Source organism: Uloborus diversus, chromosome 6 (assembly GCF_026930045.1).
Source record: "Uloborus diversus isolate 005 chromosome 6, Udiv.v.3.1, whole genome shotgun sequence".
In the NCBI taxonomy this organism is placed as follows: domain Eukaryota; kingdom Metazoa; phylum Arthropoda; class Arachnida; order Araneae; family Uloboridae; genus Uloborus; species Uloborus diversus.
In genome coordinates this window covers 147,419,540-147,443,099 of record NC_072736.1, presented here as the reverse complement: position 1 = coordinate 147,443,099, position 23,560 = coordinate 147,419,540, and the positions used below count along the sequence as shown (strand labels likewise).

Here is a 23,560-nt window from a genome sequence, read left to right as displayed (position 1 = left end):
GTTTTGAGAAAATTAGTGTCTCCTCGAAGAGCGACATTAAATAATAGTATATTTAGTAAATTACCGCCCATTAGCCAGGGCTAACGTAGGCGGTAATTTACTAAATATACCATGCCTTGCCTTCAATCCTCGAGTTGAACCGAACCATTGCTTCGGTCACTCGTCTGGTCTGCTAATTCTATATTAGCTACCAATTTGTTTGGCATTCTTGGCTTCCTTAATAGGTTTTTCCATCTCCATGCTCAGTCACTTTCCTGTGCCGGGCTGAGGAGTGCTAATAAGCACGAAACTGCAGTCTTCGGCTGGAAATGACTGAGCTGGCGGTGTATTTCATGTAACTAAATAATAGTGTTCTATATCAGCAGAAGGAAGATTTTTGAGTGCGGAATTGATAATACCACTTGAAAAAAACACAATGTTTATGGAATTCAGCAGGATATAAAATAATTATTCACTATTGAAAAAATAATTAAAAATAGGGACACTTCCCGATGCGCATATTTGTAAATTCTTACATGTTTCACGTACATTGTCGTGTGCAGGTAAACGGCAGTATCTGCAGAAATGAGTTTACGAGTTATTTGAAAAAATGTCTGTCGGATTCAATATTAACCATAGGGAAATCTCGGAATTGGACGTTTTTTTTTTTTTTTTTTCGCGCCTTTTTTTTTTTTTTTTTTTTAGTGGAAACCAAACAAGCAAACTTGTACAATAAAGCCAACATAAAATAGATGCCAAAAATGCAAAAAAATGAAAAATGGAAAATTGGCATTTACTGCCCTTTATCTGCACACGGCAGTATAACGTATACATAGCATTAAAGAGTGATACATTTTCAAGAAAATAACAAAAGATTAATTACAAAGAACTCCGTTGAAGCTGTATTCGTATTTCTCTTGATTAGTTGGTTTTATATCAGCAAGAAAGCTTTATTTTTTTGAGAGTTTCATGTAAAGTTAGGTATAATTACCAGTTTTTTTTCCCCATAAGTACGAGTAAATTGACTAATGATGCTAAAAAGACTTTGAAAAAGGAATTGTTTGATAAATGGCCTATTTTTGTTTTGAATCTATTTCTCCGAGAGTGGGAGGGTAATATGCTCTTCCCTATTTAATCTTTACTAATAATAAAGCTCAAAGTCTGGATGTCTGGATGTGTGTGACGCGAACAGCGCCTAAACCGTCCGTTCGATTTTCATGAAATTTAGTACAAAGTTAGTTTGTAGCATGGGGGTGTGCACCTCGAAGCGATGTTTCAATAATTCGATTCTGTTCTTTTTATATTCTAATTTTAAGAACATTTCACCGGGCAAATTATCACAACGTGAAAGAGTAAATTACGAAATTATCATAACGTGGAACCGTAAAATGGGCGAGCAAATGAACATAGCCAATTGGTGAGAAATTCATCATCCATTATTTGTAAATATACATGCGAACCAAATGACCTTTTGATTTTCTACTACGGGCAAAGCCATGCGGGTACCATTAGTTGTGCTATAAAAGTATTAAGTTGTGAAAGGGATATAAAAAAGCAGTAGCAATGCTAGGTGTGTGCAAACAATGCAACTGCACTGGGCTTTATCTGGGCTAGCACCAGCACTGCGACAATTTCAACATTATTTTGCATTGACTTAAAGTGGTATATAATAGAGAAGGGGAAGGTCTCCAAATTTTTGTGGGCCTTGGGCCTCACTTTTACTTTGTCGGGCCTTGGTAAGAACATCTACTTACATGTGAGTATCGTGCATGAACTGCTGTGATGCCAACTCCAGCACCAAAGATTTATTGGTGATGAATGTGGCTTGTCTCTTTGGGCGCAGGAACACGTGATGCACTGCTTGGGCGCTACGGTAGTCGGCGACCCCAATATCTGAAAAACAATAGGAACGTTACCAATGAATAAGTTCAAAACAGTGGAAAATCGAGTTTCAGACTTTGAGCACCTCAATGGAGTCGTTTCCAAAATTTTAAAAGTATCTTTTTCTGTAAGAGCATGCTTAAAAACATAGGATCTGACCATTTTTTAAATAATTTGACTAAGTTTCATATTTTTTAAAAATTACTTTAATCGGTGCGTTTTCATTGTTTACGTTTCTGTCGATGACATCACAAATGATGAAATGCCATTCAGTGTTGCCATTCACAGTGCAAAATATTTAATTTGCATCTTTACTCACGTGCATTGGCAACGATATGGTTGATAGCAAGTGTAGAGCGCAATATTTAATTCGCTTCTTGGTTATCATAACGTGGAAACGAGTAAAAAGATGCGGCAAAGTGCATCATTTGTGACGTCATCAAGACCACGCCTTGTTTGAAAAATCGGACATTTTCAAAAAATTAATTAAAAAACTCTGTTGGGAAAATGAAAATATTTTCATGGTCCATGTTTTTTTTTTTTTTTTTTTTTTTTTTTTGCTCATTCTACTATTCATTTCAATGATGAAAAGTAGTACTTTTGACTCAAGGAAACCACCCCATTGTAGTTCCCGTACTTCTCTTGAAATTTATTTAATTTAAATTTTATCAATGCACTGTAAAAAAAAATCTTCACGAGACAATTTTATATTTTAATGCATTTTCTTCGATTTTTTGAAATACTATTGATTTATGTTGAAGCTCTTTCAAAGATTCAGTAACTTAAACGATTTTATAAAGTTGGTGATATTTGTTGACAATCTCATTTTAATTCTTCTTGGTTAATCAAATTCATATCAACACAGTGTTTTAAGTTTTTTGCTAACAATGTCGCAGATTTAAACAGATTTGGAAGAGGAGAGAAAGTCCTGCGTTATTAACCAGAGAGCAGTCTCATTTTTCAAGCAGGAAACATGACATGTGTACAGATATGCAATATGTAAAGTTTGCACAAAAATAAATGATTGTCAAGAGAATAAACTTACTGTTGCTGAATATTTCTTCTTCCGCTTCTATTCTCTTTTTCGCTTGTCTCATGGCTTCTCTTAGAGATGTGAGTAAAGTCTCCTTAGGTATTTCAAAGACAGGAGAAGCTACGCAAAAGAAAAAAAAAATCCCAGGGACCTTAATTCAAATCTTTGTACTTAGTAGAATTTTGTAATAGAAAATATTTTTGCTCGAAAACCACTTAGTTACCTGCTAGATTCGTCTTGCGCAAGCTTACGTGAAGAAAAGAGAAAGTTTGAAATTTAGTTGATAGACCTATATAGAATTAACTAAGGCCAAGTGGCTCTTGAATTAACTAACAAAGATTTGTACTGTATAAGCGTTTAGCATATGAGGCACTGAGAAGCAAAAGGGTGCAAGTAAACTTTTTTAAGCTTCGAGAAAAACGCATTTGGAGTTCAGACCCTTGGTAGGGCTTTCAATGATTTTTTTTTTCTTTTCTTTCTAAATCATGCTGTATAGCAGAAACTACCAGGGCTACTAGTACCACCTCTTGCACCAACGCAGGGGAGAGGTTTCCCTACCATTTGTACAGATTATCTCCAAATTTTTAATTTTGGCACTTACACACCCCTCTTTGCTTCTCACTGCCTCATATGATCTATCAGGCTTCCAGCTTTCTACTTAACAAAAAGAATATGTAAGAATGTTTTACCTGTTTTCCATTTCCTCAGATCCATACCTGGAGCGGACATATTACATCCTTGAAACGCATTTCTATGAAGAGAAGAAAATTGTTATTTATAAAGCAATAAGTGACAGCAACAAGAAAGGAAATGTACATGTTCTGCAATGTAAAATAGGTAAATCCTTACAGAAATTCATCGGCCATGAGCACTGGGGAAGGCTGGAGCATGCGCACTGATGCTCCAGCATTGTCACAAATGATTCGAGCCAAAGTTGTTTTTCTGATCTCCTTCAGTTGTTCTGAAAAATATAAAGGGACATTCATTTTCTATTGAGAGCTTATATTAGGAGGTAATCATTAAATAAGTTGTACCTTTTTAGGATCTATACTGCTAAGGGAATTGTTTATGTCGTTATATCAAAAATATTAGAATACTTAGTACAAAGTCTTTCGAGAAATCATATAGTAAGAAGCAATGCCGTAACATTCCTCAGACTTTTCTTGTTAAATAATATATTTCTTAGTAAAAAAAAAATATATCTTCTCTTAGATTATTATTTTCTGCCTAGCTCAGATTCCTAAAGTTGAAACAAAGATCATTCAGTTTTAACTCTCTTCATTCTATCATAAACTTTAGATTCTTTGTTTTAGTATTAGTTCTTGAAACAGGTGTGCATTCGTTAATTTTTCTGTACCAAAATGCTTGATTTTGTGCTGTAAATAGTTTTATCTGATTTTCTATTATAATCAGACTACACTACATTACACTCCAGTGTACCCTATACCCATCACTATACTTGGTTTAGACGGTTGGTTCCCTGAAAATAGCATCTCTACAAGTATTAATTTGAGCTGGAAACTTAGATGACTTTGTGATCACAACATGTTTGTCGTACAGCAGTCACCATTAGTATACACGCAGAATTTTCGGCTTGCTGGCGTCGAACTTGTGACCCTCCAGTTACGAGTCCAATACTTTACTGACGAGGCCATATTATAATCAGACTGTAAGCATTTGGTAGGCTCTGGTGGCCTGATCGGTAAGACATCGGACTTGTGACCGGAAAGTCCTGGGGTCGATCCTAGCTGGTTGAAGATCCACTGTATTTATTAATGGTGACTGGGGGACGTTAAATATGCTCGTGGTCACAAAGTCCTCCAAGTGAAATGATGGAAGTGCTAGACCAGGGATCGCTACGTTTTTGCTCTGGATCAAAAAATCAGAGCTGTCCTCAGGGTCCCATCCAACTGGTTAAACCACAAATAGTGGGTACTGGGGCAGTGGAAAGCTCCTTTACCCTGGAGTGGAAAGTGCAAGAATTTGGTTCACTTTCACTACCAGGAAGAAGATACTGCATGACAGTGCTATGAAAGATGCACATTTATATTTCGATATGTACACAAATAAATTACTCCAGCTTTATGCTTGATTTGTATTGTCGGGGAAGAGAATGAAGATGTAAAAGCGAAAGATTATCATAATATTTAAGAGTTGCAGCAACTAAGTTAAACAAATATTGCGTGAAAGGGGAATATTTTCACTTAAAAGAGATACCGAGACGGCGTTCCTTTCATCTTTGCTCCTCTATCTTCAATTCTAAATAGAGTTATCACTTTTATTTTTTTTAATCGTGATATTTTCGCACACACACAAATCATAATATAAATTTTATTTCCTGCCGTTCCATTTTCGAAACGACTATAGAAAAAATGAAAGTAAACATTTAAAGTAAAACAAGTTTTTGAGAAGAAGATATTTTGACACATGCGATACCGGAGTTACTAGTGCATCTCTATCTTTAACATTGGATAATACTCATTAGTCATTCTTAGCCCAGATTTTCATAAAATTTGCAAGAATAGAATTTTGTTTCATTCCAACCCTTCGGCAAAATGGCTGGGGGGCCAAAATCGAGGGGATGAATTGCAAGTTGCGACCTCAGACTAAAAATGAACTACACTGTGTATTAGAGTTATTTGAGCACAAACATGTGGTCCTGTTGCGAGCTGAACAATATAACTTTTAGCAAAATGATTTTTCAACAATATGGTGTTTCTTTCAGATTTAGTTAAACCGCAGCAATTTAATTTTACCGAGATGGTGAAGAAGGCTCCTAATGCAGAAAATCTCCCACTTCTTATCCACAATCTTCTCTTTCATCCTGACAGCCTATAATGGAATCCGCGGTTAGCGCAGCCAGAAATATCTTCTGGAAGGAGGTTTTTTGATCGAAAATAACTTCTGGAAGGGTTTTTTTTTTTTTTTTTTTGATCAAAAATCCCTTCTGTATAGGGTTTTTTGATCAAAAATACTTTCTGTAGGGGGAGGAGGGGTTCTATCAAAAAATACATTCCGGAAGAGGTTTTTTATCACCCCCCCCCCCCCTTTCGCTGCGCCACCGGTGCAGTCTATATTGTTATAGGTTAGGACCTCCAGTATTGTAAAATGATAAGTTATTTCGTCATATTAATGATGTTTTTCATTTTACGATATGAAAAAATTGCTTACCTCTGGAAAACGAATTAGGAGGAATGTCATTTTCGTACCAAAATCTGTCTCCCCGCTTCAAATGCTGGAACTGTCTGCTCAAGATGCAAGCGAAAGTTGGTCCAACAACGCCTCCAACGAGCGGCTTTTCTGAAAGTCCACCAGTAAATAAATCGATGTCCTGAACGTCACTGAAAAAGTTAGTGTTGCTGTAAATTTTACTTGTTGCACGGTCTTCTTGTTTCAAGTAAAACAAGTCAATCACATGAAAAAAAAATTCGGCAAACATTTCAGTCAGACAACTTTTTTGACACTTTCATCTCACTGGGATTAGCAAATGTGTTTGGTAAAATCAGATTTTGCCGGGATTGATGGGGATCGAACATCTTTACTAATAATAAAACTGAAAGTCTGTGTCTCTGTCTCTCTAGGTGTCTGTTACGCGCATAGCGCCTAGACCGTTCGGCCGACTTTCATGAAATCTGGCACAAAATTAATTCGTAGCATAGGGGTAAGCAACTCGAAGCGATTTTCCAAAAATTCAATTTTGTTCTTTTTCTATTCCAATTTTAAGAACATTTTACCGAGCAACAAATTATCATAACGTGGACGAGCAAATTATCATAACCGGGCGAACAAATAAACATAGCAAATTGGCGAGAAATTCATCATCCATTATTTGTAAATATGCAGGCAAACCAAATGACCTTTTAATTTTCTACTACGGGCAAAGCCCTGCGGGTACCACTAACAGTAAATTTATCTTATAGAAACTTTTTTATCTGCTACTGCGATAGTCGACCCAAGATGAAGTTGATCAATCATTCAACTGTGTTAGGCTGACCTTGAGACTTCATTTCTTCTTAAAGATTTCAGTTAAATGGGACGTGTTACTGGCTCTGAGTTGAATTACACCTTTGCAATGGTACTTCTGTTTCCCAACTCTACTCAACACTAATAACACTTTCCGCTTTGAGTGAATTTCCTAAGAAGAAGTAAACACTCTGAGAGCGGTCCCTCAACGTATCAAAGGCGAACATTGAAATTACTCTCACTTTCAGAAAATTAGAGAGGAAGAGCAGCAGTCGAGGAATAACACTTGTGTACTAAAAAGAACCTACTTGTAAACTTGTGCGATCTTTTCTGCCGCACCGGCTGTCATGATCTGACGAAGGTGCGTGAAGTTGTGGACTGGTGGGGAGAGTCTGCACACCCTTCGCCACTCGAGATATCCTGGAATACCGTGATCACGGCCTTGCTGGATGATCCAAGCTGCTAAATCCATGTAGCCGCTGTCGCTTGACTCTGAAAAAGACAGACAAAAAGTGCAATATTTCTAAAGAACAATTTAAAGGTTTTTTTCAGGGGAGGGGGGGGGGGAGGGATTGCGAAATATAAATGCATTAGCAAAAAGTAAGAATCAGAAATTGAGTGATTTGAATTTTCCACTTAATAAGAATAACTTTGATGTTATTAGAAGAAATAATTTATTTTTTACTTCTCAGCAAAATTTACAAGTGCATAAATGGTGGTTTAATTTCCTCCCTTTCCCCTTATTCTAATCTGAAAAGGGCTCCTTTGTTTTTGTCAAAAGTTTTTATTTTTTGTTATTATTAACAACTAACTTAACTAAATTATAATTAGTTAGTGAAAATTGAGTGTTGACATTTCTGTTGAAATTGAACGGTGTTCGTTGTTGAAAATATGTGAGGTATCGTACTAAATGTAGCCAGATATCTGTTACCTGCATTTCTTTGTTAATGAAAATATTCAAATGGAAACATTTTTTGATACATTTGAGTAAGTAGCTAGTTTTAAATTCCGCTATTTTTATGCCAGATCATGGATATAAGCCGCAGTCAAACTCTTTTGACAAAAATGTTCATTTTTATGAAATATGTCATTGTACATAGAAGGCTAGGGAATCAAACTAGCTATGCCAGCATTTGATTCTATAAGGTCGTACACTAGTCTTGAAAAATCAGCATTCGAAAATTCTGTCAGATCCAGAACACTCGGCCAAATTCTAGTAGGGCGAAAACACCCCGCGAGAAAACCCTGTTGCGCACACATTCCAGACAACCTAGCAGTTTCACAAACTATGCTACTTTTTGGTCCACATTAGATCGGGTTTTCAGGACTCTACTGTACTACCTTCAATACCTTATCCAACCGGTTAAACCACGTATAATGTTGTGTGGTACGGAGGACCCTGGAGTATTATGTAATGTTCGTGGCTAGTATAAAAAACCGTAAAGATCTATCCTTGACTATTCAAAGCTTTGTGAATGAAGATTTGAAATAAAAAATGACTGATGCCAAGTTCTTTTGGGTCCTCATAAAAAAAGTGACGTGCAAACACGAGCATGAGCAAGCTTAGCCTTCTGTCGCAATTTCGAAAATTACCTACCGCGCATGTCTTATGCACCTGAGCAAATAAGAAAGGCTCAAATCTGAGTGCGGGTTTAGAGATGCCCCTCCTTCCCTTCACGAAATTATAATCTTGCAGCAGTTTTTCCTGGCAGATCGCAAAATTCAGAGCAACATTTTCATCAGAACGATGAACGAAGAGTTGGTCTGTGTATGATATGCGGCAATTCGGTTGCTTCATATCATACTAGCTCTAATAAATCTGCACATTGGAGCAAGAACAACAACTCACATTTTGGCCACTTTCATTTGATGATATGAATCTGTCCATCGCAGCATGAGACAGTAAAGTGACAGACTTGAAGTGTTCAGAATTTCACTGGCGTAAGGAGTAGTAAAAGTTCGGTATATAGCCGGAACAAATTAACAAACTTTAAGACCACTTTACTCAAAACTGATATTTCTGCCTTGGGTTGTTCTTGCTCCAAAGAACAGAAATGACAAATAAGGTAGAAAGTTTCCACTACCTCTGTCCCTTTCATCAAAAAGATTGTTATTCATCTCCCTGGTGATGAACTCGTCCATAGACTGCGCCCTCTGGTTAATCATTCCGAGCAGGAACTGATCCAGGGCGTCTTTCTGGTAGAGTGGCTCCGGGAAGAAATGCGTCTCGCTGATTTGCATGGAGCCCACCGTGTGGTGCTTGGGACTGTCCCTTCCCGCAGGAGCCTGGGAGTAGAGGAAGAAGTGAGAGGGCATCATGGAGTAGAAGGAGGCTCCCACTGCGGTTGCGAAAGCGTTGGAAGTGCCCGGGTTGAGGTTGATGTCGTAGCCATCGTAGATGGAGGAATCGCTGCCCGGTTGAAGGTCAAACTGAGTCAAGACTTGCGTCCCGAGCAAGGCGGGTAAGAGCTCGGAGTAGGTGACATGTTGCAGCTGAAAATGAAACAATATGATTTTGTTTTGTTTTGTTCAACAATAGACGTATCTCACAAGATATGTCCATTATTAAACCAAAAAATATTTAAAATATGAGGTAGTGAGAAGCAAAGGGATGCAAGTGGCAAATTTGGAGATAAGCAGTACAAATGGTAGGTGAACCCCTCCTCTGTCTTGGGGCAAGAGATAGTACTAGTAGCTCTGGTAAGTGTTGCTATACAGCATGGTTTAGAAACTTTTCAGTGAAAGCCTACGTAGGACGTTATCTTTAAACGCGTTTTACTCAAAACTTGGAAATGTTCACTTACATCCCTTTGCTTCTCACTGCCTCATATGTTCTTCATAAACTTTAGGTAATGAAGCAAAGATCTAACACAGGGGCTCCCAAAGAGCTGCCGCAGCGCCCTGGGGTGCCACTGGGTGAGGCGAGGTACCGCGAAGTTTCCATGACTTTAATATGTACGTACAGACTCGGATGCCGTGAAAAAACCCTAATTCTTTAAAGAATTTTTGTTGGGTGCTTGTGCAACAACTGATACGTCTATTGAAACAGAATTGTCTTATGATAATTATATATACTAATAAGAATTAATGTATTGATAAGAAATTGAAAATGGTGAAAGCTATGTATATTAATAAGAATTTCACGAAAACAGAAAAAAATACTAGCATATTGAGACATTTTTTGACGCAAAAATTACTTGCTCTACTAGCCCTGTTAACGAGACTTAGGGTATCGAAAATTGACAAAAATTTAAGAAAAGTGTCAACTTTAACTACTTGGCGAAAAATTGAAGGAACCCCTTGATTTCACCGTCTGCACGTTGCCAAACATCCATCTGCAAATGGGGGGGGGGGGAGGTGTCTTCCATTTCTCACCGAAACTCGCTGAATTTAGGATTTTTTTTTTAAATCTCAGAATTCGATAAGGGGACACGAGAGTAAACCATTTATGTGTCCAGAAGCATGTTTTGTTGTGCTCTTTCAATTGCAAATTATTTATTTATTTTACTATTACACTGTTTATGATTTCCTGGTAAAAGGGATCTTCTGAAAAATTAAAGGATATTGAATTTGAATGATACTAGACAAAGCTCTTTGCTCGAAGGCCCAGCCAAAAAAAAAAAAAAAAAATTCAGGGAAAAAAAGAAATGGAGTATAAAGGAAATATTACTTCTGCCCCAACTATCCTTCTTGTCTCTTCAAACAGTTGCTCGTCAGTCCACTGTGGATTGATCACTGAAAGTTCGCGAGCAATTCGATTGTGTTCTCTCACGAAAATCGTATGCATCACCATTAAACCGACGTTCTCATTCACACGGACATCACCTGAAATGAAATGGGGGAAAAAAAGTAAGAAAAAAAGTGAATACATATCTAGCTATGCCTTTCTGATTCTTTAACTTTTTACAAATCGATAAATATGCATAGAAAGATGTAAGCATATAAACGTATACAAGTATACATAAATGAATGAATAGGTGTAAAATTAATATCGTTCATTTGATATTCCCACCCATCACGTGGTATAATCATTACCAGGTGTGCTCACGAAAGAAGGGGGTTCGTGGTAAAGACTGTATCACTGAAACTTTTGGGCGGTAATTTGGGAGGTTTTTTTTGGGGGGGGTCTAGTTCTGGGGGTGCTACTCCGTGGCATTTGAGTAAAGTCAACGCTGTTGCTGTATTGGTAATATATTTTTTTTAATAAGCCTTCAAAACCATCGAAGAAATTGCGACACACCCAGTAAAATCTATATCAAAAAAATAATAGTTTAAAAAACTAAAAAAAAACACGCTTTAGTAGCAAAATGAGCTAAAGGGTTAAAAATAATCTTTGTATGACAAGTATATAAAGTAATTGACCAAACACTGAATTTTACTGTAATAGAAAAAAAAAGGGGTGGGGGCTGCCTGTTTACGTTTTTGCATGGATCACAAGTGGAAGAAATTTAAGACAACTGATAAGAAGCCCCCCACGCTTTTTTTTCTATTACAGTAAAATTAAGTGTTTGGTCAATTACTTTATATACTTGTAATCCAAAGATTATTTTTAATTTTTTAGTTCATTTTGCTACCAAAGCGTGGTTTTTTAGTTTTTTAAATTATAATTTTATTTTTCACTTTTTTAGTTCATTTTGCTACAAAAGCGTGTTTTTTTAAGTTTTTTTTATTATAATGGTATATATCTTAGTATTCTCCCTATTGCGTTATTTGCATCGAACATTTTGAATGTTTTCTGGTAAATTCATGTGGAAACAATGTTACACTTCGCAGCCCTTATTTGTGCGTTGTAAGTAATTCTAATAAGCCACTGGCTATTTGTCCAAAGGAAAGTTGGACCCACAAACATACCCACAAACATACAAGTTAAGCTAATAAAAGCGTGTTAATTAGAATAAACTAATAACTTATCGTTAATAAATTAATTTGATTATAGAATATTGCATTGTCATCGGGTCTGAGGTTGCACTCCAAATTTTGAAAGAATCCGATCACAAAAAGTGGACGAAAATTGAGTTCCAAGACTATAAATTTAACTTCGGTGTAGACGGGATTAGAACGCACGCCCAATGATTCCTGCAGGTGGACGTCAGCGAAGACCCGCGCCTTAGACCGCTCGGCTACGAACACTCATAAAGTGGTGGAATGTACTAACAGTAATAAGCCACTAGCTCTTAGTCCAAAGGAGAGTTACTCACAAAGATACAAATGAAGCTAATAAAAGCGTGTTAATAAAAAGCTTACGTCAAAATTAGCTTTTTACCACTTTTTATAGTTAAAAATATAAACGCATTACCGCTGTTACTTTCTGATTGCAAACGTACCCACAAAAGCTATCATTGTCTCTAGTTAAATAATTTGCCGAAGGCCATGATTTTAGTTATGACTAGCAAAAATACCCGGCGTTGCCTGGGTCAGTAATAATTATGAGAAAAAATCGTTACTTGCTTTTGTTTTCTGTTTTAAGTGAAAGAATTTAAAACACATCTTTTTGACGTGATTAAAAATCGAGTTTCTTCTTTACCCATAAAACTAAAATAGCAATAAGTATAAAGAACAAAATAGTACTGATTTAGAAACGAAATCACTTATATTTAAGCATATACAAATTTCCAAAACATGAAATTAATCTTCTCATGTTTAAAAAGATTAATCTCTTGATACTTTTTTTTTAACATGGAGTTTAAAACCTTCTCTGTATAACTATTGAAGTACGAAGTTTTAAAAAAAATATAGCCGCGCTCGTAATCCCCTTATACTTGCTTTAGTTATTTTGGGAAATTTCAATCATTGTGGGCTCTTGGTGCGATTTTACTGAATTTGCTTGAATCGTTTTGGAATACCTTCGATGATGCTCCCCCCTTCTTTCCTTACTATGTAAAACGATATGATATTAATTTTCATTGAGATATTATCGCCAGGTGCTGAGATACTTTTGGTCACCATAAAATGGAGCTAAAGAGTTTCATCCAAAATTTTTCCAAAATGAGTAGTAAAATTTGGGGATTGTTTAACATTGTGCAAAAAGGAAAATTAATGAAAGTTTTTGTGCTGTTTGTGGATTTGCCTAATTTAGTTGCTGGATTATTTAACACAGTAAAAAAAGTTTTTTTTAAAGATTCTTTGATTGGCGATATTTTGTTTACATGGTGAAAGCTGAGAAACATTATGACGTAGTCTTCGGCTTCAAAAACAGCGACGTTGAAAAAAACTGCTAAATGCATCAGCTACGGTAATATTTCTGAACAAATTTTGGCGATCTGCTAAAAATTTGGCGATCTGCTGATTGATTGGATAATGAGTAAGTGTTCAATCAGCATAAATAATATTAAAAACCATTAATTACATTAAAGTTCCGTTTAAATGGAAAATGATCAGCCAAATCGTGTATTATTTGCCAATCTTGTGCAAAAATCTTACTTCAAGATTTGACTTGAGAAAAGCCTTGAACAGTCACGAAAAGTAAAGATAGTCAACAATACAACAATTGCCGCTATCGACAGGGAGTTGAGATGATACACTAAATACTGTATTGAGTTGAGGAAAGCCTTCGAACATGGAACTAAAAAGCTCATAACTCGTTTTTTATTCTACTTAGAAATTTCGAATAGGCGCCATTTTCAGCAGAAAAATCAGAGCTTTCGATGGACATATAATGTAAATATGTGCAAGTATTTTTTCATCCCTATATTAGAGAATTTATACGAAAATTGTATTTTATTGCCCCCCTAAGGGGGTTTTGAAGCCCATAACGGGACGAAAACTTCCCTATGTGTTATTCTGATGCATAAGCTATATTATTGTAAAGTTTCATCAAAATCCGTTCAGTAGTTTTTGCGTGAAAGAGTAACAAACATCCATACATCCATATATCCATACAGACAAACTTTCGCATATATAATAGTAGTAAGTAAGCTATATTATTGTAAAGTTTCATCAAAATCCGTTCAGTAGTTTTTGCGTGAAAGAGTAACAAACATCCATACATCCATACATCCATACATCCATATATCCATACAGACAAACTTTCGCATATATAATAGTAGTAAGATTGAAAAGCGCTACCGTTACGCCGAGTGTTATAAAAATCAAACTTGCAATCAACTAAACAAATGTGGTTCATTTCTTAGACATAAAGTGTGAATTTATTGAAACACCGAGACTTCAATAAGTTGCTTCTAAAGTATACGTATAACTTTGCTGAATTATTATTATTTATTTATATATTTATCTTGAAATTAGTTATCTATATTTATGTTAAAATTCTTACGATTTGTTCGTGTATTGTTCACTTTTCATTAAGCCCATGTATAATCTGGGTAGTCAATAGGAATCAGTGCATCAAGAAAAGCATTGTATTTGTATTTATTTTAAGTCAAGAATAAAGCGTTTCATACTCCTGCGAACATGTTTTGTTTTTCTGACAATGAAATATCTATTTCGAGTAATGACCTACTTCGAATCATAATGAAAGTACTTTGCGCCTCGTTTACAGACACTTTTTCCGCGCATAAATAAACAAATCTGCAAGATTCATGATTCATCAGTGTATGGGTGAGATATTTCTAGTAAGAAATTTCAAGATAAAGAAAAAGCAGAAGGTGGAACAAATAAATATGAAATAAGAATAACATACGAACTCTTTTAAACTAATATGTGTTTCCCCGAAAATAAGACACGGTCTTATATTAAGTTTTGTCAAAAAGACATGCTAGGGCTTAAGTTTCATGGGGATATGTTTTTATTTTTTTGTTCTCTTTTTATGCACCATAATTGATATTTGCTTTTTGCTCGAAAAACACATTTATTTGTGTTCAAGACAATATTCATTGAAAGTTAAGAAATACAGGGTGTCCGAAAAGTCCTTGATACTTTTTTTAAAAATTCATAGAAAAGCAACGAATTGTCGTATGAATATGTGGTTTGTGCCGTAATACTTCGGAAGTTCAAAAAATTTTTATTTCATCAAAAAAAAAGGGGGGGGGGAAAGAAAAACTTAATGGAGTTGTTTCCTTCAGTCAAAAGTACTACCTTTAGTCCCTGAAGTTGATAGAATGAGCATAATAATAATAACATGGACACAGAAAAAACATTCATTTTCCCAACAGTTGTTTTTTAGTTAATATTTTAAAATGTCTGATTTTTCAACCAAGGCGTGGTCTTTATGATGTCACAAGTGATGTATTTTGGCGCTACTCCACTGGCGCGCTGAATGTTTACGCATGCTTTCTACCGCGGTTCCAGGATATGATAACTCAGAAGCGAATTAAATATTGCGCTCTACGTTAATGGCAACAGTGAATGGCAGTTCATCATTTGTGATGTCATGTGCAGAAGTGTAAAAAATAAAATTGAGTCTGCGTAACGATTTAAATATTTTTTAAAAATAGTAAACTTTGTCAAATTATTTGAAAAATGGTCAAATCCTATGTTTTTAAGCATACTCTTTCAGAAAAAAATAGTACTCTTAAAATTTCGGAAGCGATCCCATTGTTAATGACGGCGTTATTGTCACAGTAAGAAAAACAAATTCTTCAAGGTAAGAGAAACAAAATCGTACAACTGCTCTACACCTCCACAACACTAAAAACTGAACCGAGTCGCCTCAACTAGTTCATCGCGGGTAGAGCGAACGCTTGGCAATGCCCCGATGAGTATAACCAGCTGAAAAGTTGATTACACTTAAAAGTTGACTGTCGTATGAATGATGATAGGCGATTCCTTCAATTTGTACCTTGTTACACTTCTTGATAACCGTCCGTTCGAAAGTTGATTCAACTAAGTTGCCTCTCGTGAAGGAGACCTAGGAGGAGGGAGTTATAAAATATGTTTATGTAACATGGCGTGGCATGTGACATGCGAAGGGGAGGGAGTAAAGTAAAGTATGACACTTTGCGACAAAGGTGGAGGGGATCAAATAAGATGAAAACAATGTCATGTTACTTATGGACAGCTCATAAGTAACTTCCATTGGTGTTGGTGAAGCTGACAAACGCAGAAGTCAACTTTGCAACTCATAGTATTTACGACGAGTATAATACTTAGAAATGTCAACGTAATTAACTATTGTGTGTCATATCTAATAATAATGATGAGGTTAAAAAATCACAAAAAAAAAAAAATGATAATATTATTGTTATTTACCTGCCAAGAAACATTTATGACTCGAAACTGATGCTCTGCAGTCGTGTGGGTTTGAATAATCCGGTGGCAACAGTCCGAGAGCTTCCTGCATCTTCAAGAGACCATCTTTGTACGCTCTAAGTCTCTTCACCTCTTCCTCCGACGAACCATAAATGGCAGAGCCATCCAGAAATGACGTCACTTGGTTGATCTGCTCTCTGGATCCCAGTGTACATCCGGCCCGCGGAACGTTGGAGGACCGTACGTAGTTAACGCACCATTCCTGCTTGTTTGTGGCCGTTTCGTTGGTGATTGGGTAGCATTCTGGGTGACGCAAATGGAAAGGAACGCCGCAACAGCGAATGCGGTGACCCCTGAAACCTAGAAAAATACTTTATGTTAAGTCTCGTATTAAACAGTCTTTTACATTTTGAATTTGAATGAAGTATTTTTTCCTATGTTCAAAAAAGTCGACCTTCCTGCAAAAGTTGTAAAGCTACTTAGCAAAACAGCACTTGACGGTATTACTTAGGTTGAGTCTTCATCTTCATATTTTTCTTTGATATATATGAGGCATTTACAGCTAAAGTGCATCAAGTACATTTCGACTTTATCCACTTTAGTTCTGAACGTTTATTAATGAACTTTCGTTGCCAAAATCTACTGCGTTCAGAGTAAAAAGTTGATCAAGTTGAAATGTTCCACTTTAGCTCTGAATACCTCGTGTGAGTCCATAGATCCATAGATGTAGCATTAACTTGATACACAACAAGAAACCGGTTGCATGAGCAATCGAGACTAACTTTGTAGACGGGCAAGAGCCCGAAAAGCGCATGCGCGCAAACAACTTCTGCCGTTGCATATTCTCATACAATACACTTTTGCCCGTTTACTTCAAGATCCACAAGTTCGATGGCAGATAGTGACTGCAGTTACGGATTTGTGTATCTAGTTATACTTGATCTATGAGTAAGCCGATGGGAGGAAAAGTGGTGAACGTCGATTAAACAAGATTTTGAGTAATTGAATGATTTAGCAGCCACTTTAGCACAAAGCAAAATTGCTCTTCCATTTTACCATTTTTGTCTATCAGTATATAGTTGGACCTAGACTTATTCCACTTTCGCATCAATAGACTAAGGTTTAAACCAATATTTGATGGTGTAAATACAAATTACAAAAATATTGACTGTCCCCACTTTTGCTCTAAATGGCTTACATATTTTATGTATTTGTAATACTGAACCAAACTAATGTGAAATCATACCAACAACGTGAAAAAGTACATTTTTACAAAAAAAAAATGGAGTCACATGTTTCGGAGTGTCAAGATGTGAGATTATGAATGTAAAAATATTTGATGAATAGGTTTTGTCGGATGTCTTTACATGCATAAGATCACAACCTTTCTCATTGGAAAAGAGATCCCCTGTATCCGGGGGTGACCCGATGAGAGGTCACTGGGACCTCTCAAATGTTTCCTCATTCGGCAAAATTTGTTTGAAGATTCGATAAATTTGGAGACATGATTACATTACAATATTATTCTGATGTTCTCATATTTTATCATTCGATTAAATTTGGAGTTTCATTCGGCAAATTAAAAATCCTCTCCTTCCCAAAAATGTTAGTTCGGGGGCAGGGGTGCCCACAGAAGAGAATTATGCCTCAAGTTGCGCCATCAAAATTTTTGGGGAAGATTTTTTAATTTTTAAAATTTATTTATTTGAATTTTTTTTATTTATTTTTAATTTAAATAATTTTATTTCATTTTATTCTAATTACACTTTATTTCATTTATTTATTTATTTTGTGTGTGTATGAATGTCATTGGCGTAGCACAGAACTTTTCTAATAAAATTATAGTTAAAAACAAATAAATAAATAAATGAAATTAAAAAATAAATAAATAATATTTAAAAAAAAGAAAGAGATAAAAGCAAAAAAAAAGGGAAAGAGGGTTGAAAAATTTTTTTTGGGGAGGGGGGGATTTGCGCCATTAAACTTGGGGGGGATGGGCACCCCTGGTTCGGGGCACCCCTGCTTGTATCTCTAAAGCACATGTTTTCAATTTTCCTGCCAATTTTAAATCTAGTTAACTGTACTCTAACTCTAAAACTTATGTGTATTTATTTAATTCTGAGATTAATGTGGCTGATGAAATTAAAATTTGTTTTAAATATCATAAACACAGAGAGAGAGAGAGAGAGAAGGAAATAGGTTTTTTTTTCTTGCAGCCTTAATGATAACTCAGTCAATGAACTCTGTTATAATGGTGTTCAACAACATCTAAATTCTAAAAATTAATTATCCCCAATACACCGACTCTCCTATCTTAAAAATTAATAAAAATTTAAAAGTTTTTGTCGTGGATCAATCCGAGAAACAATTATTGCTTGCAATCAAATGGATAGTATTGCAGTGAGTGAGGATGTCATGAAAATATAATAACAAGGAGAATAAATGTGAGTTTGTGTGTTAAAAACAGGGAAATACTTTTTTAAAGTCTTCAAGTCAGACAGACGAACAGTGAAGTGACATAGAAAAAAAGGTCTTTCATTTTATGCTCCGAATAACCGTACTTATTGTTTGTTTCGTTAACGGAAATTATTATCATCATCATCATCATCATCCATGCATACATAATTACTTTCAAACTTCCATAAAGTCAAGATATGCTAATGAGGTCTCCTTTTAATGAAAAAATTTGAATTTAAGGGAGAGAAGGGGGGGGGGTTCATCTGTAAACTGTGTAAACAGGTGGTTATGGAATAGTGTTTCGCTATTTCTATGAGGGGAAAAAAACTGCTCTGGAAATGTTTGACACTTGTAGAATTCCCGATGAACTAGTTGAAAAAAGATCTTTTGTAAACAGGAAGTTAGGGCAGTTTTCAATGGCTAAATTCAATTTCCTGTTTATGTACTAATTATGCGCAAGAGACAGAAACATTCAAAATATATCTGTTGTCTAAACTTTATGCATTTGAACTCGCTTATAACGAACCCGGATCTAATGAGAACCAGGTTTTAAAAAAAATACTTGGTTGGTAAACAAGGGCTTCGATCTGTAATTTTTTTCGTTCCGGTTGTACTAAAAATATATATGTCGGTTCAGTTTGGCAGAAAATATACAGTTCCGAATGAATAATTTTACTTTATATATTTTCTTATTTGCACCAAATTTATATTTCTATCACAAATGTAGCAATGTACACGTTTTTGTTGATAATTATAAGGTTGAAGTTAAATTGGGAAATAGTGATAAGTTGATTATAGTAACAAAATCACTGAATACACCCGTTTTACCTGTAAGGACCTCTATTTTTACAGCCGTTAGTCCCAGATGCATACTACCGACTACAAAACTGGTCAAAACTAGGCGCGGAGTTGAGTTGTGGAAAGTTTGAAGCGAAAAAAAGAAAATGAGTGAAAAATTCGATACTAACTTTTTGTATGGACCCTAGGTCCCCTGCCTAACTTACTAACTTATATTTGGGGAAATATTTTATTGCAAAGTAATTCCAACCCAAATAAAATTGAAATATTTGCGACTGAAACTCAAAGAGAAATAAGAGTTCTAAGTTTTAATAGATCGGGCAGAAGATGAGGTTTTAACTTATTACCTTTTCAGAAGAATGACACGTTGTCCAACAAAAAAAAAAAAGTCATGTTTTTCATTGCTGTTGAAAAATAAAGGAAAATATCGCTCTGTGAAACGCAAAAACACACCAAAAATGCTCGTAACATTTGAAAACACATTCTATGCACACATATAGTTTTAAATCCTTGTTAGCCGCCATATTTCTCCCCCAAAAATGTTATTAACTGCCAGTGTTAGTGTTAAGTGGTGTAAGTCATAAAACACTGCGTTTCATATCTCGGGGAATATTGATAGTACTAATCTCACTAGTAGTACTAAACTCTTTGTGTTTAAACTGCTTTTTCATGCTTCAGATCTCCCTCAATACAATATAGGAAATTTGGGGCCCATACAAAAAGTTAAATTTTATATTTTTTCAACTGTTTGAGCAATCACGATTGCTTATTGTTCTCACTTGACTGTTTTGATGACCTATGATTTTATTTTCCCCCCGCCTTCCTCTGTAGCACCACCGTTGGCCGGCCGCCTCACGATTCTGCTCCTCTAGCGAAAACCGTCTCCAGCTTGCGTCACTTACTTGCCTACATTTACACATACACCTACACACATATACGCTTACACATACATCTATCACGCACATACACCTACACCTACACACACAAACACATACACACACGCATATACATACAGATACACAAACACATACACACACCTACCCATACACACAACTACCCACACATACACATACCCCTCATACATACACATACCCCCCCCAAACATACACACAACTACCCACACATACGCTTACACATACACCTATCACGCACATACACCTACACCTACACACACACAAACACATACACACAACTACTCACACATACACATACCCCCCACACATAGACACATACACACAACTATCCACACACACATGCCTACACACACATACACATACCCCCCCCCCCCACACACAAACGCCTACATACACACACACTCGTGATTGCGAAAAACATAATTTGAATTCTAGATGTCAAAGTTCAAATTTTTTTTTCTTTTTTTTCCCCGCTTCAAACTTTTTGTATCTTAACTCTGAACCTTATTGCGACCATTTTTCCAATTAGAAGTATGCATCTGGGACTAACGGTTGTGAAAATAGAGGTTTTGCAAGTTGAATGAGTACACGCTATATATCGAGCTGAAATAAACCGAAATATGTTATTTTTTTCGGTTCAGTTCCGGTTTTCTTTCCGACCAAAACAACGGCTTTTTCCGATTTTCGGTTCAGTTCCGGTTTGAAACCTTGGAAAGATGTTCAAGTCTACAGAAGCATGAATCTCTTTTCAAGAGCAAACGCACGTATAGCGAGCAATATTTTTGTAATTCATAAAATATCGATTGACCCCCACCCCTCCTGCTTAACTAATCCGTTTCTGAAAAAATTCCTTCACCATTTCAAAGCTAAAGTATTTGAAAAAAGTAAAAGGTGACTATCATAACGACGACTGGGAAGAACTTCATGCTAAACATACTCAATGGCATTTGAACTAGAAATCTGGGGTGAAAACGACTATGTTTTTCTGGCGAAGAGTTTTCTCAGAGAAACAAGGCAATAGTTCAGTTCAAAACGAATCGAGCAACTTCTTTGCACATAAATTTAAGAAAAAAAAATAAGTGTCTATAAACTGTTTTTTTTAAGAGCCCGTTTTTTGTTAGCATTCGGGTCTGATGAGCAAATACGGCGGTCTCTTCACCTTTATTATATGTGAATTCGACTGTAACTTAAAAATGAATGTTTTCAGCAATACCTATTTTAATGCAAAGAACACCAGTTCAATTTTAGTTCAGAAAGGTACATTTTTACCGTTAAAACGATACATTTCATATGCCTCTCGTCCTGGGGCGTGCACAGAAATTTTGGGGCCCGTCACAAATAACTTTTCCGGGCCCCTCTCCATATTGTTTACCCCTATATTTCACGCCTAGTTTCAAAACAACTGGGCCCCCTTCAGTCTCGGGCCCGGACTAACAGGTGTCCCTTCTCCTCCCCCCCCCCCCCCCCCCCCCCATGCTCCCGCCTCTGCTCTCGTCTCGTTTAAATAGCACAGAAAAAGGAAACAGTACGAGTATTTCTGCTTTTTTTTCTCTCTCTAAGACTACATTTTCAGCAGATTTGTTTTATATATAAAGGTAAAAATCCATGTGTAAAAAAATAATTTTTCAACGGTAACCAATTTTATGAAACATAACGTACATCATATGAAACTGCAAACAGTTGTTGAGAGGGTTCAGGTAAATTCTTTTTTTAAAACCTCAAAAAACTTGAAATTCAAAATAGTTTTGTGCTCTAAAAGCAACAGATTTATTCGAGCGTAAATTTTGCAAAAATGAATAAAAGTGTCTTTAAATAATTTAACTTAAACAAATACTTCCCGAAATTTTCCATATTCGAATTTATGTATACTCTGCATGCACTTTATAATGTCTTTATAAAGACATTTTTCTGCATCTGGTTCAATCTTCATCTAAAATTTAAAGACAATCCTAATATGCGACGCAACATATTTTGAAGTTATTACCAGCACATACTGATCTCATATTTCCCTTACCTGCGCTCTGTGACGTATGGAACACGTCATGGAAGACAAATTCTGCGAAAATGGCAAGGAATACTGTCAGATGCGGATGTGGCCTTTCTGAGTCGGAGTGAATGCTCAAACTTATCAAACGAGATTCTGGAAGATCTTCACCGCTTTTAGATTTCCTGGGATCTGCCACATCTTCAAAAAAAGTAAATACACAAAGAAATTATTTTCCATATTAAAATCAAGTCATATTTTAGCGTATCTGCATGTAATGAAAAATCAACAAAATGAATATTTAATTGTCCTGAATTAGACATTACTATTGTTTCTTTATTATTGTTTTTTCATCCAGCGCATATTGATTTGCCACGAGTCTTGTTCTGGTTTTCTTCACAACCGTTTTCAAAGTTGTCTATATTTTGCTCTTACGGTACCAACAACAAGTTGGCGCACTTCAACGTATATAAACGTCGAGGAAAAGTAAGTTACTAAAATACAGATCCGAATTAGACAGTAAGACAAGGACGGAAACAAAATTGCAGCCTCATAGAGAACATTATTCACCTCAGCATACGAAATTCTTCATTCAATAATGATGGGGCTGTTTCTGAAATTTTAAAAATAGTAGGTACAATGTTTTTTGCTTGCTTAAAAACATAGGTTTTAACCATTTTTTTTAAATAATTTCACAAATGTAATATTTTTTAGCTGTTATTTTAATCGGTGCACAGATTGAAACTCATTTTTGACGCTTCTGCTCATGACATCCCAAGTGATGAAATGCCATTCACTGATGCCTATTGCGCACAGCGCAGATTATTCTAACCTGACAACGCGGTTGACGCAAAGCGTAAACATTTAGCACGGCAATGGAGTAGCACGCCAAAGTGTGCTTGCACATCCTAAAGACCACGCCTTTGTTTTTCCAAAATCACACATTAAAAAATAAAAATAAAAAATAACTGTTGGGAAAATAAAAGTTTTTTCTTGCTCCATGCCATTTTCTTTTTGCTTATTCTATCAATTTCAGTGACTAAAAGTAGTACTTTTGACGGAAGGAAACTACGCCATACTGCCATAGGAAGGTAAAAGGTAAGCAACTGCAAATGTTTCTTTTTTTTTATTTATTTATTTTATTTTATTTATTTATTTATGTTTTTTTCTTATTTATTTTTATTTATTTATTTATCCTTTTTTTTTTTTTTTCGCATTTTTGTCACATATTGTACTTTTGCTTTATTGTACAAGCTTGTTAATTTGGTTTCAGCTGAAAATAAAGCACGAAAAAAATCGCCAAATTTCAACATTTTCCTATTGTTAGTATGGAATCTAAAACGCATTTCTTTTAAATATTTCTTATTTCTGCAGAGACTGCCCTTTACCTGCCCACGGCAGAATTAT

General features: G+C 35.7%; 1 protein-coding gene across 1 annotated transcript in view; it reads right to left on the bottom strand.

Moving 5' to 3' along the window:
* Positions 1-23,560, bottom strand: part of LOC129225022 (uncharacterized) — a 73,187-nt gene that overhangs the window by 38,566 nt on the left and 11,061 nt on the right. The window contains exons 5-14 of the mRNA XM_054859569.1: positions 22,184-22,354; positions 16,001-16,360; positions 10,527-10,681; positions 8,938-9,349; positions 7,165-7,348; positions 6,065-6,234; positions 3,743-3,854; positions 3,583-3,644; positions 2,906-3,013; positions 1,734-1,872 (exon numbers count right to left, since the gene is read on the bottom strand). Coding sequence (XP_054715544.1) covers positions 1,734-1,872; positions 2,906-3,013; positions 3,583-3,644; positions 3,743-3,854; positions 6,065-6,234; positions 7,165-7,348; positions 8,938-9,349; positions 10,527-10,681; positions 16,001-16,360; positions 22,184-22,354 — 1,873 coding nt within the window. The remainder of the gene's footprint in view (positions 1-1,733; positions 1,873-2,905; positions 3,014-3,582; positions 3,645-3,742; positions 3,855-6,064; positions 6,235-7,164; positions 7,349-8,937; positions 9,350-10,526; positions 10,682-16,000; positions 16,361-22,183; positions 22,355-23,560) is intronic.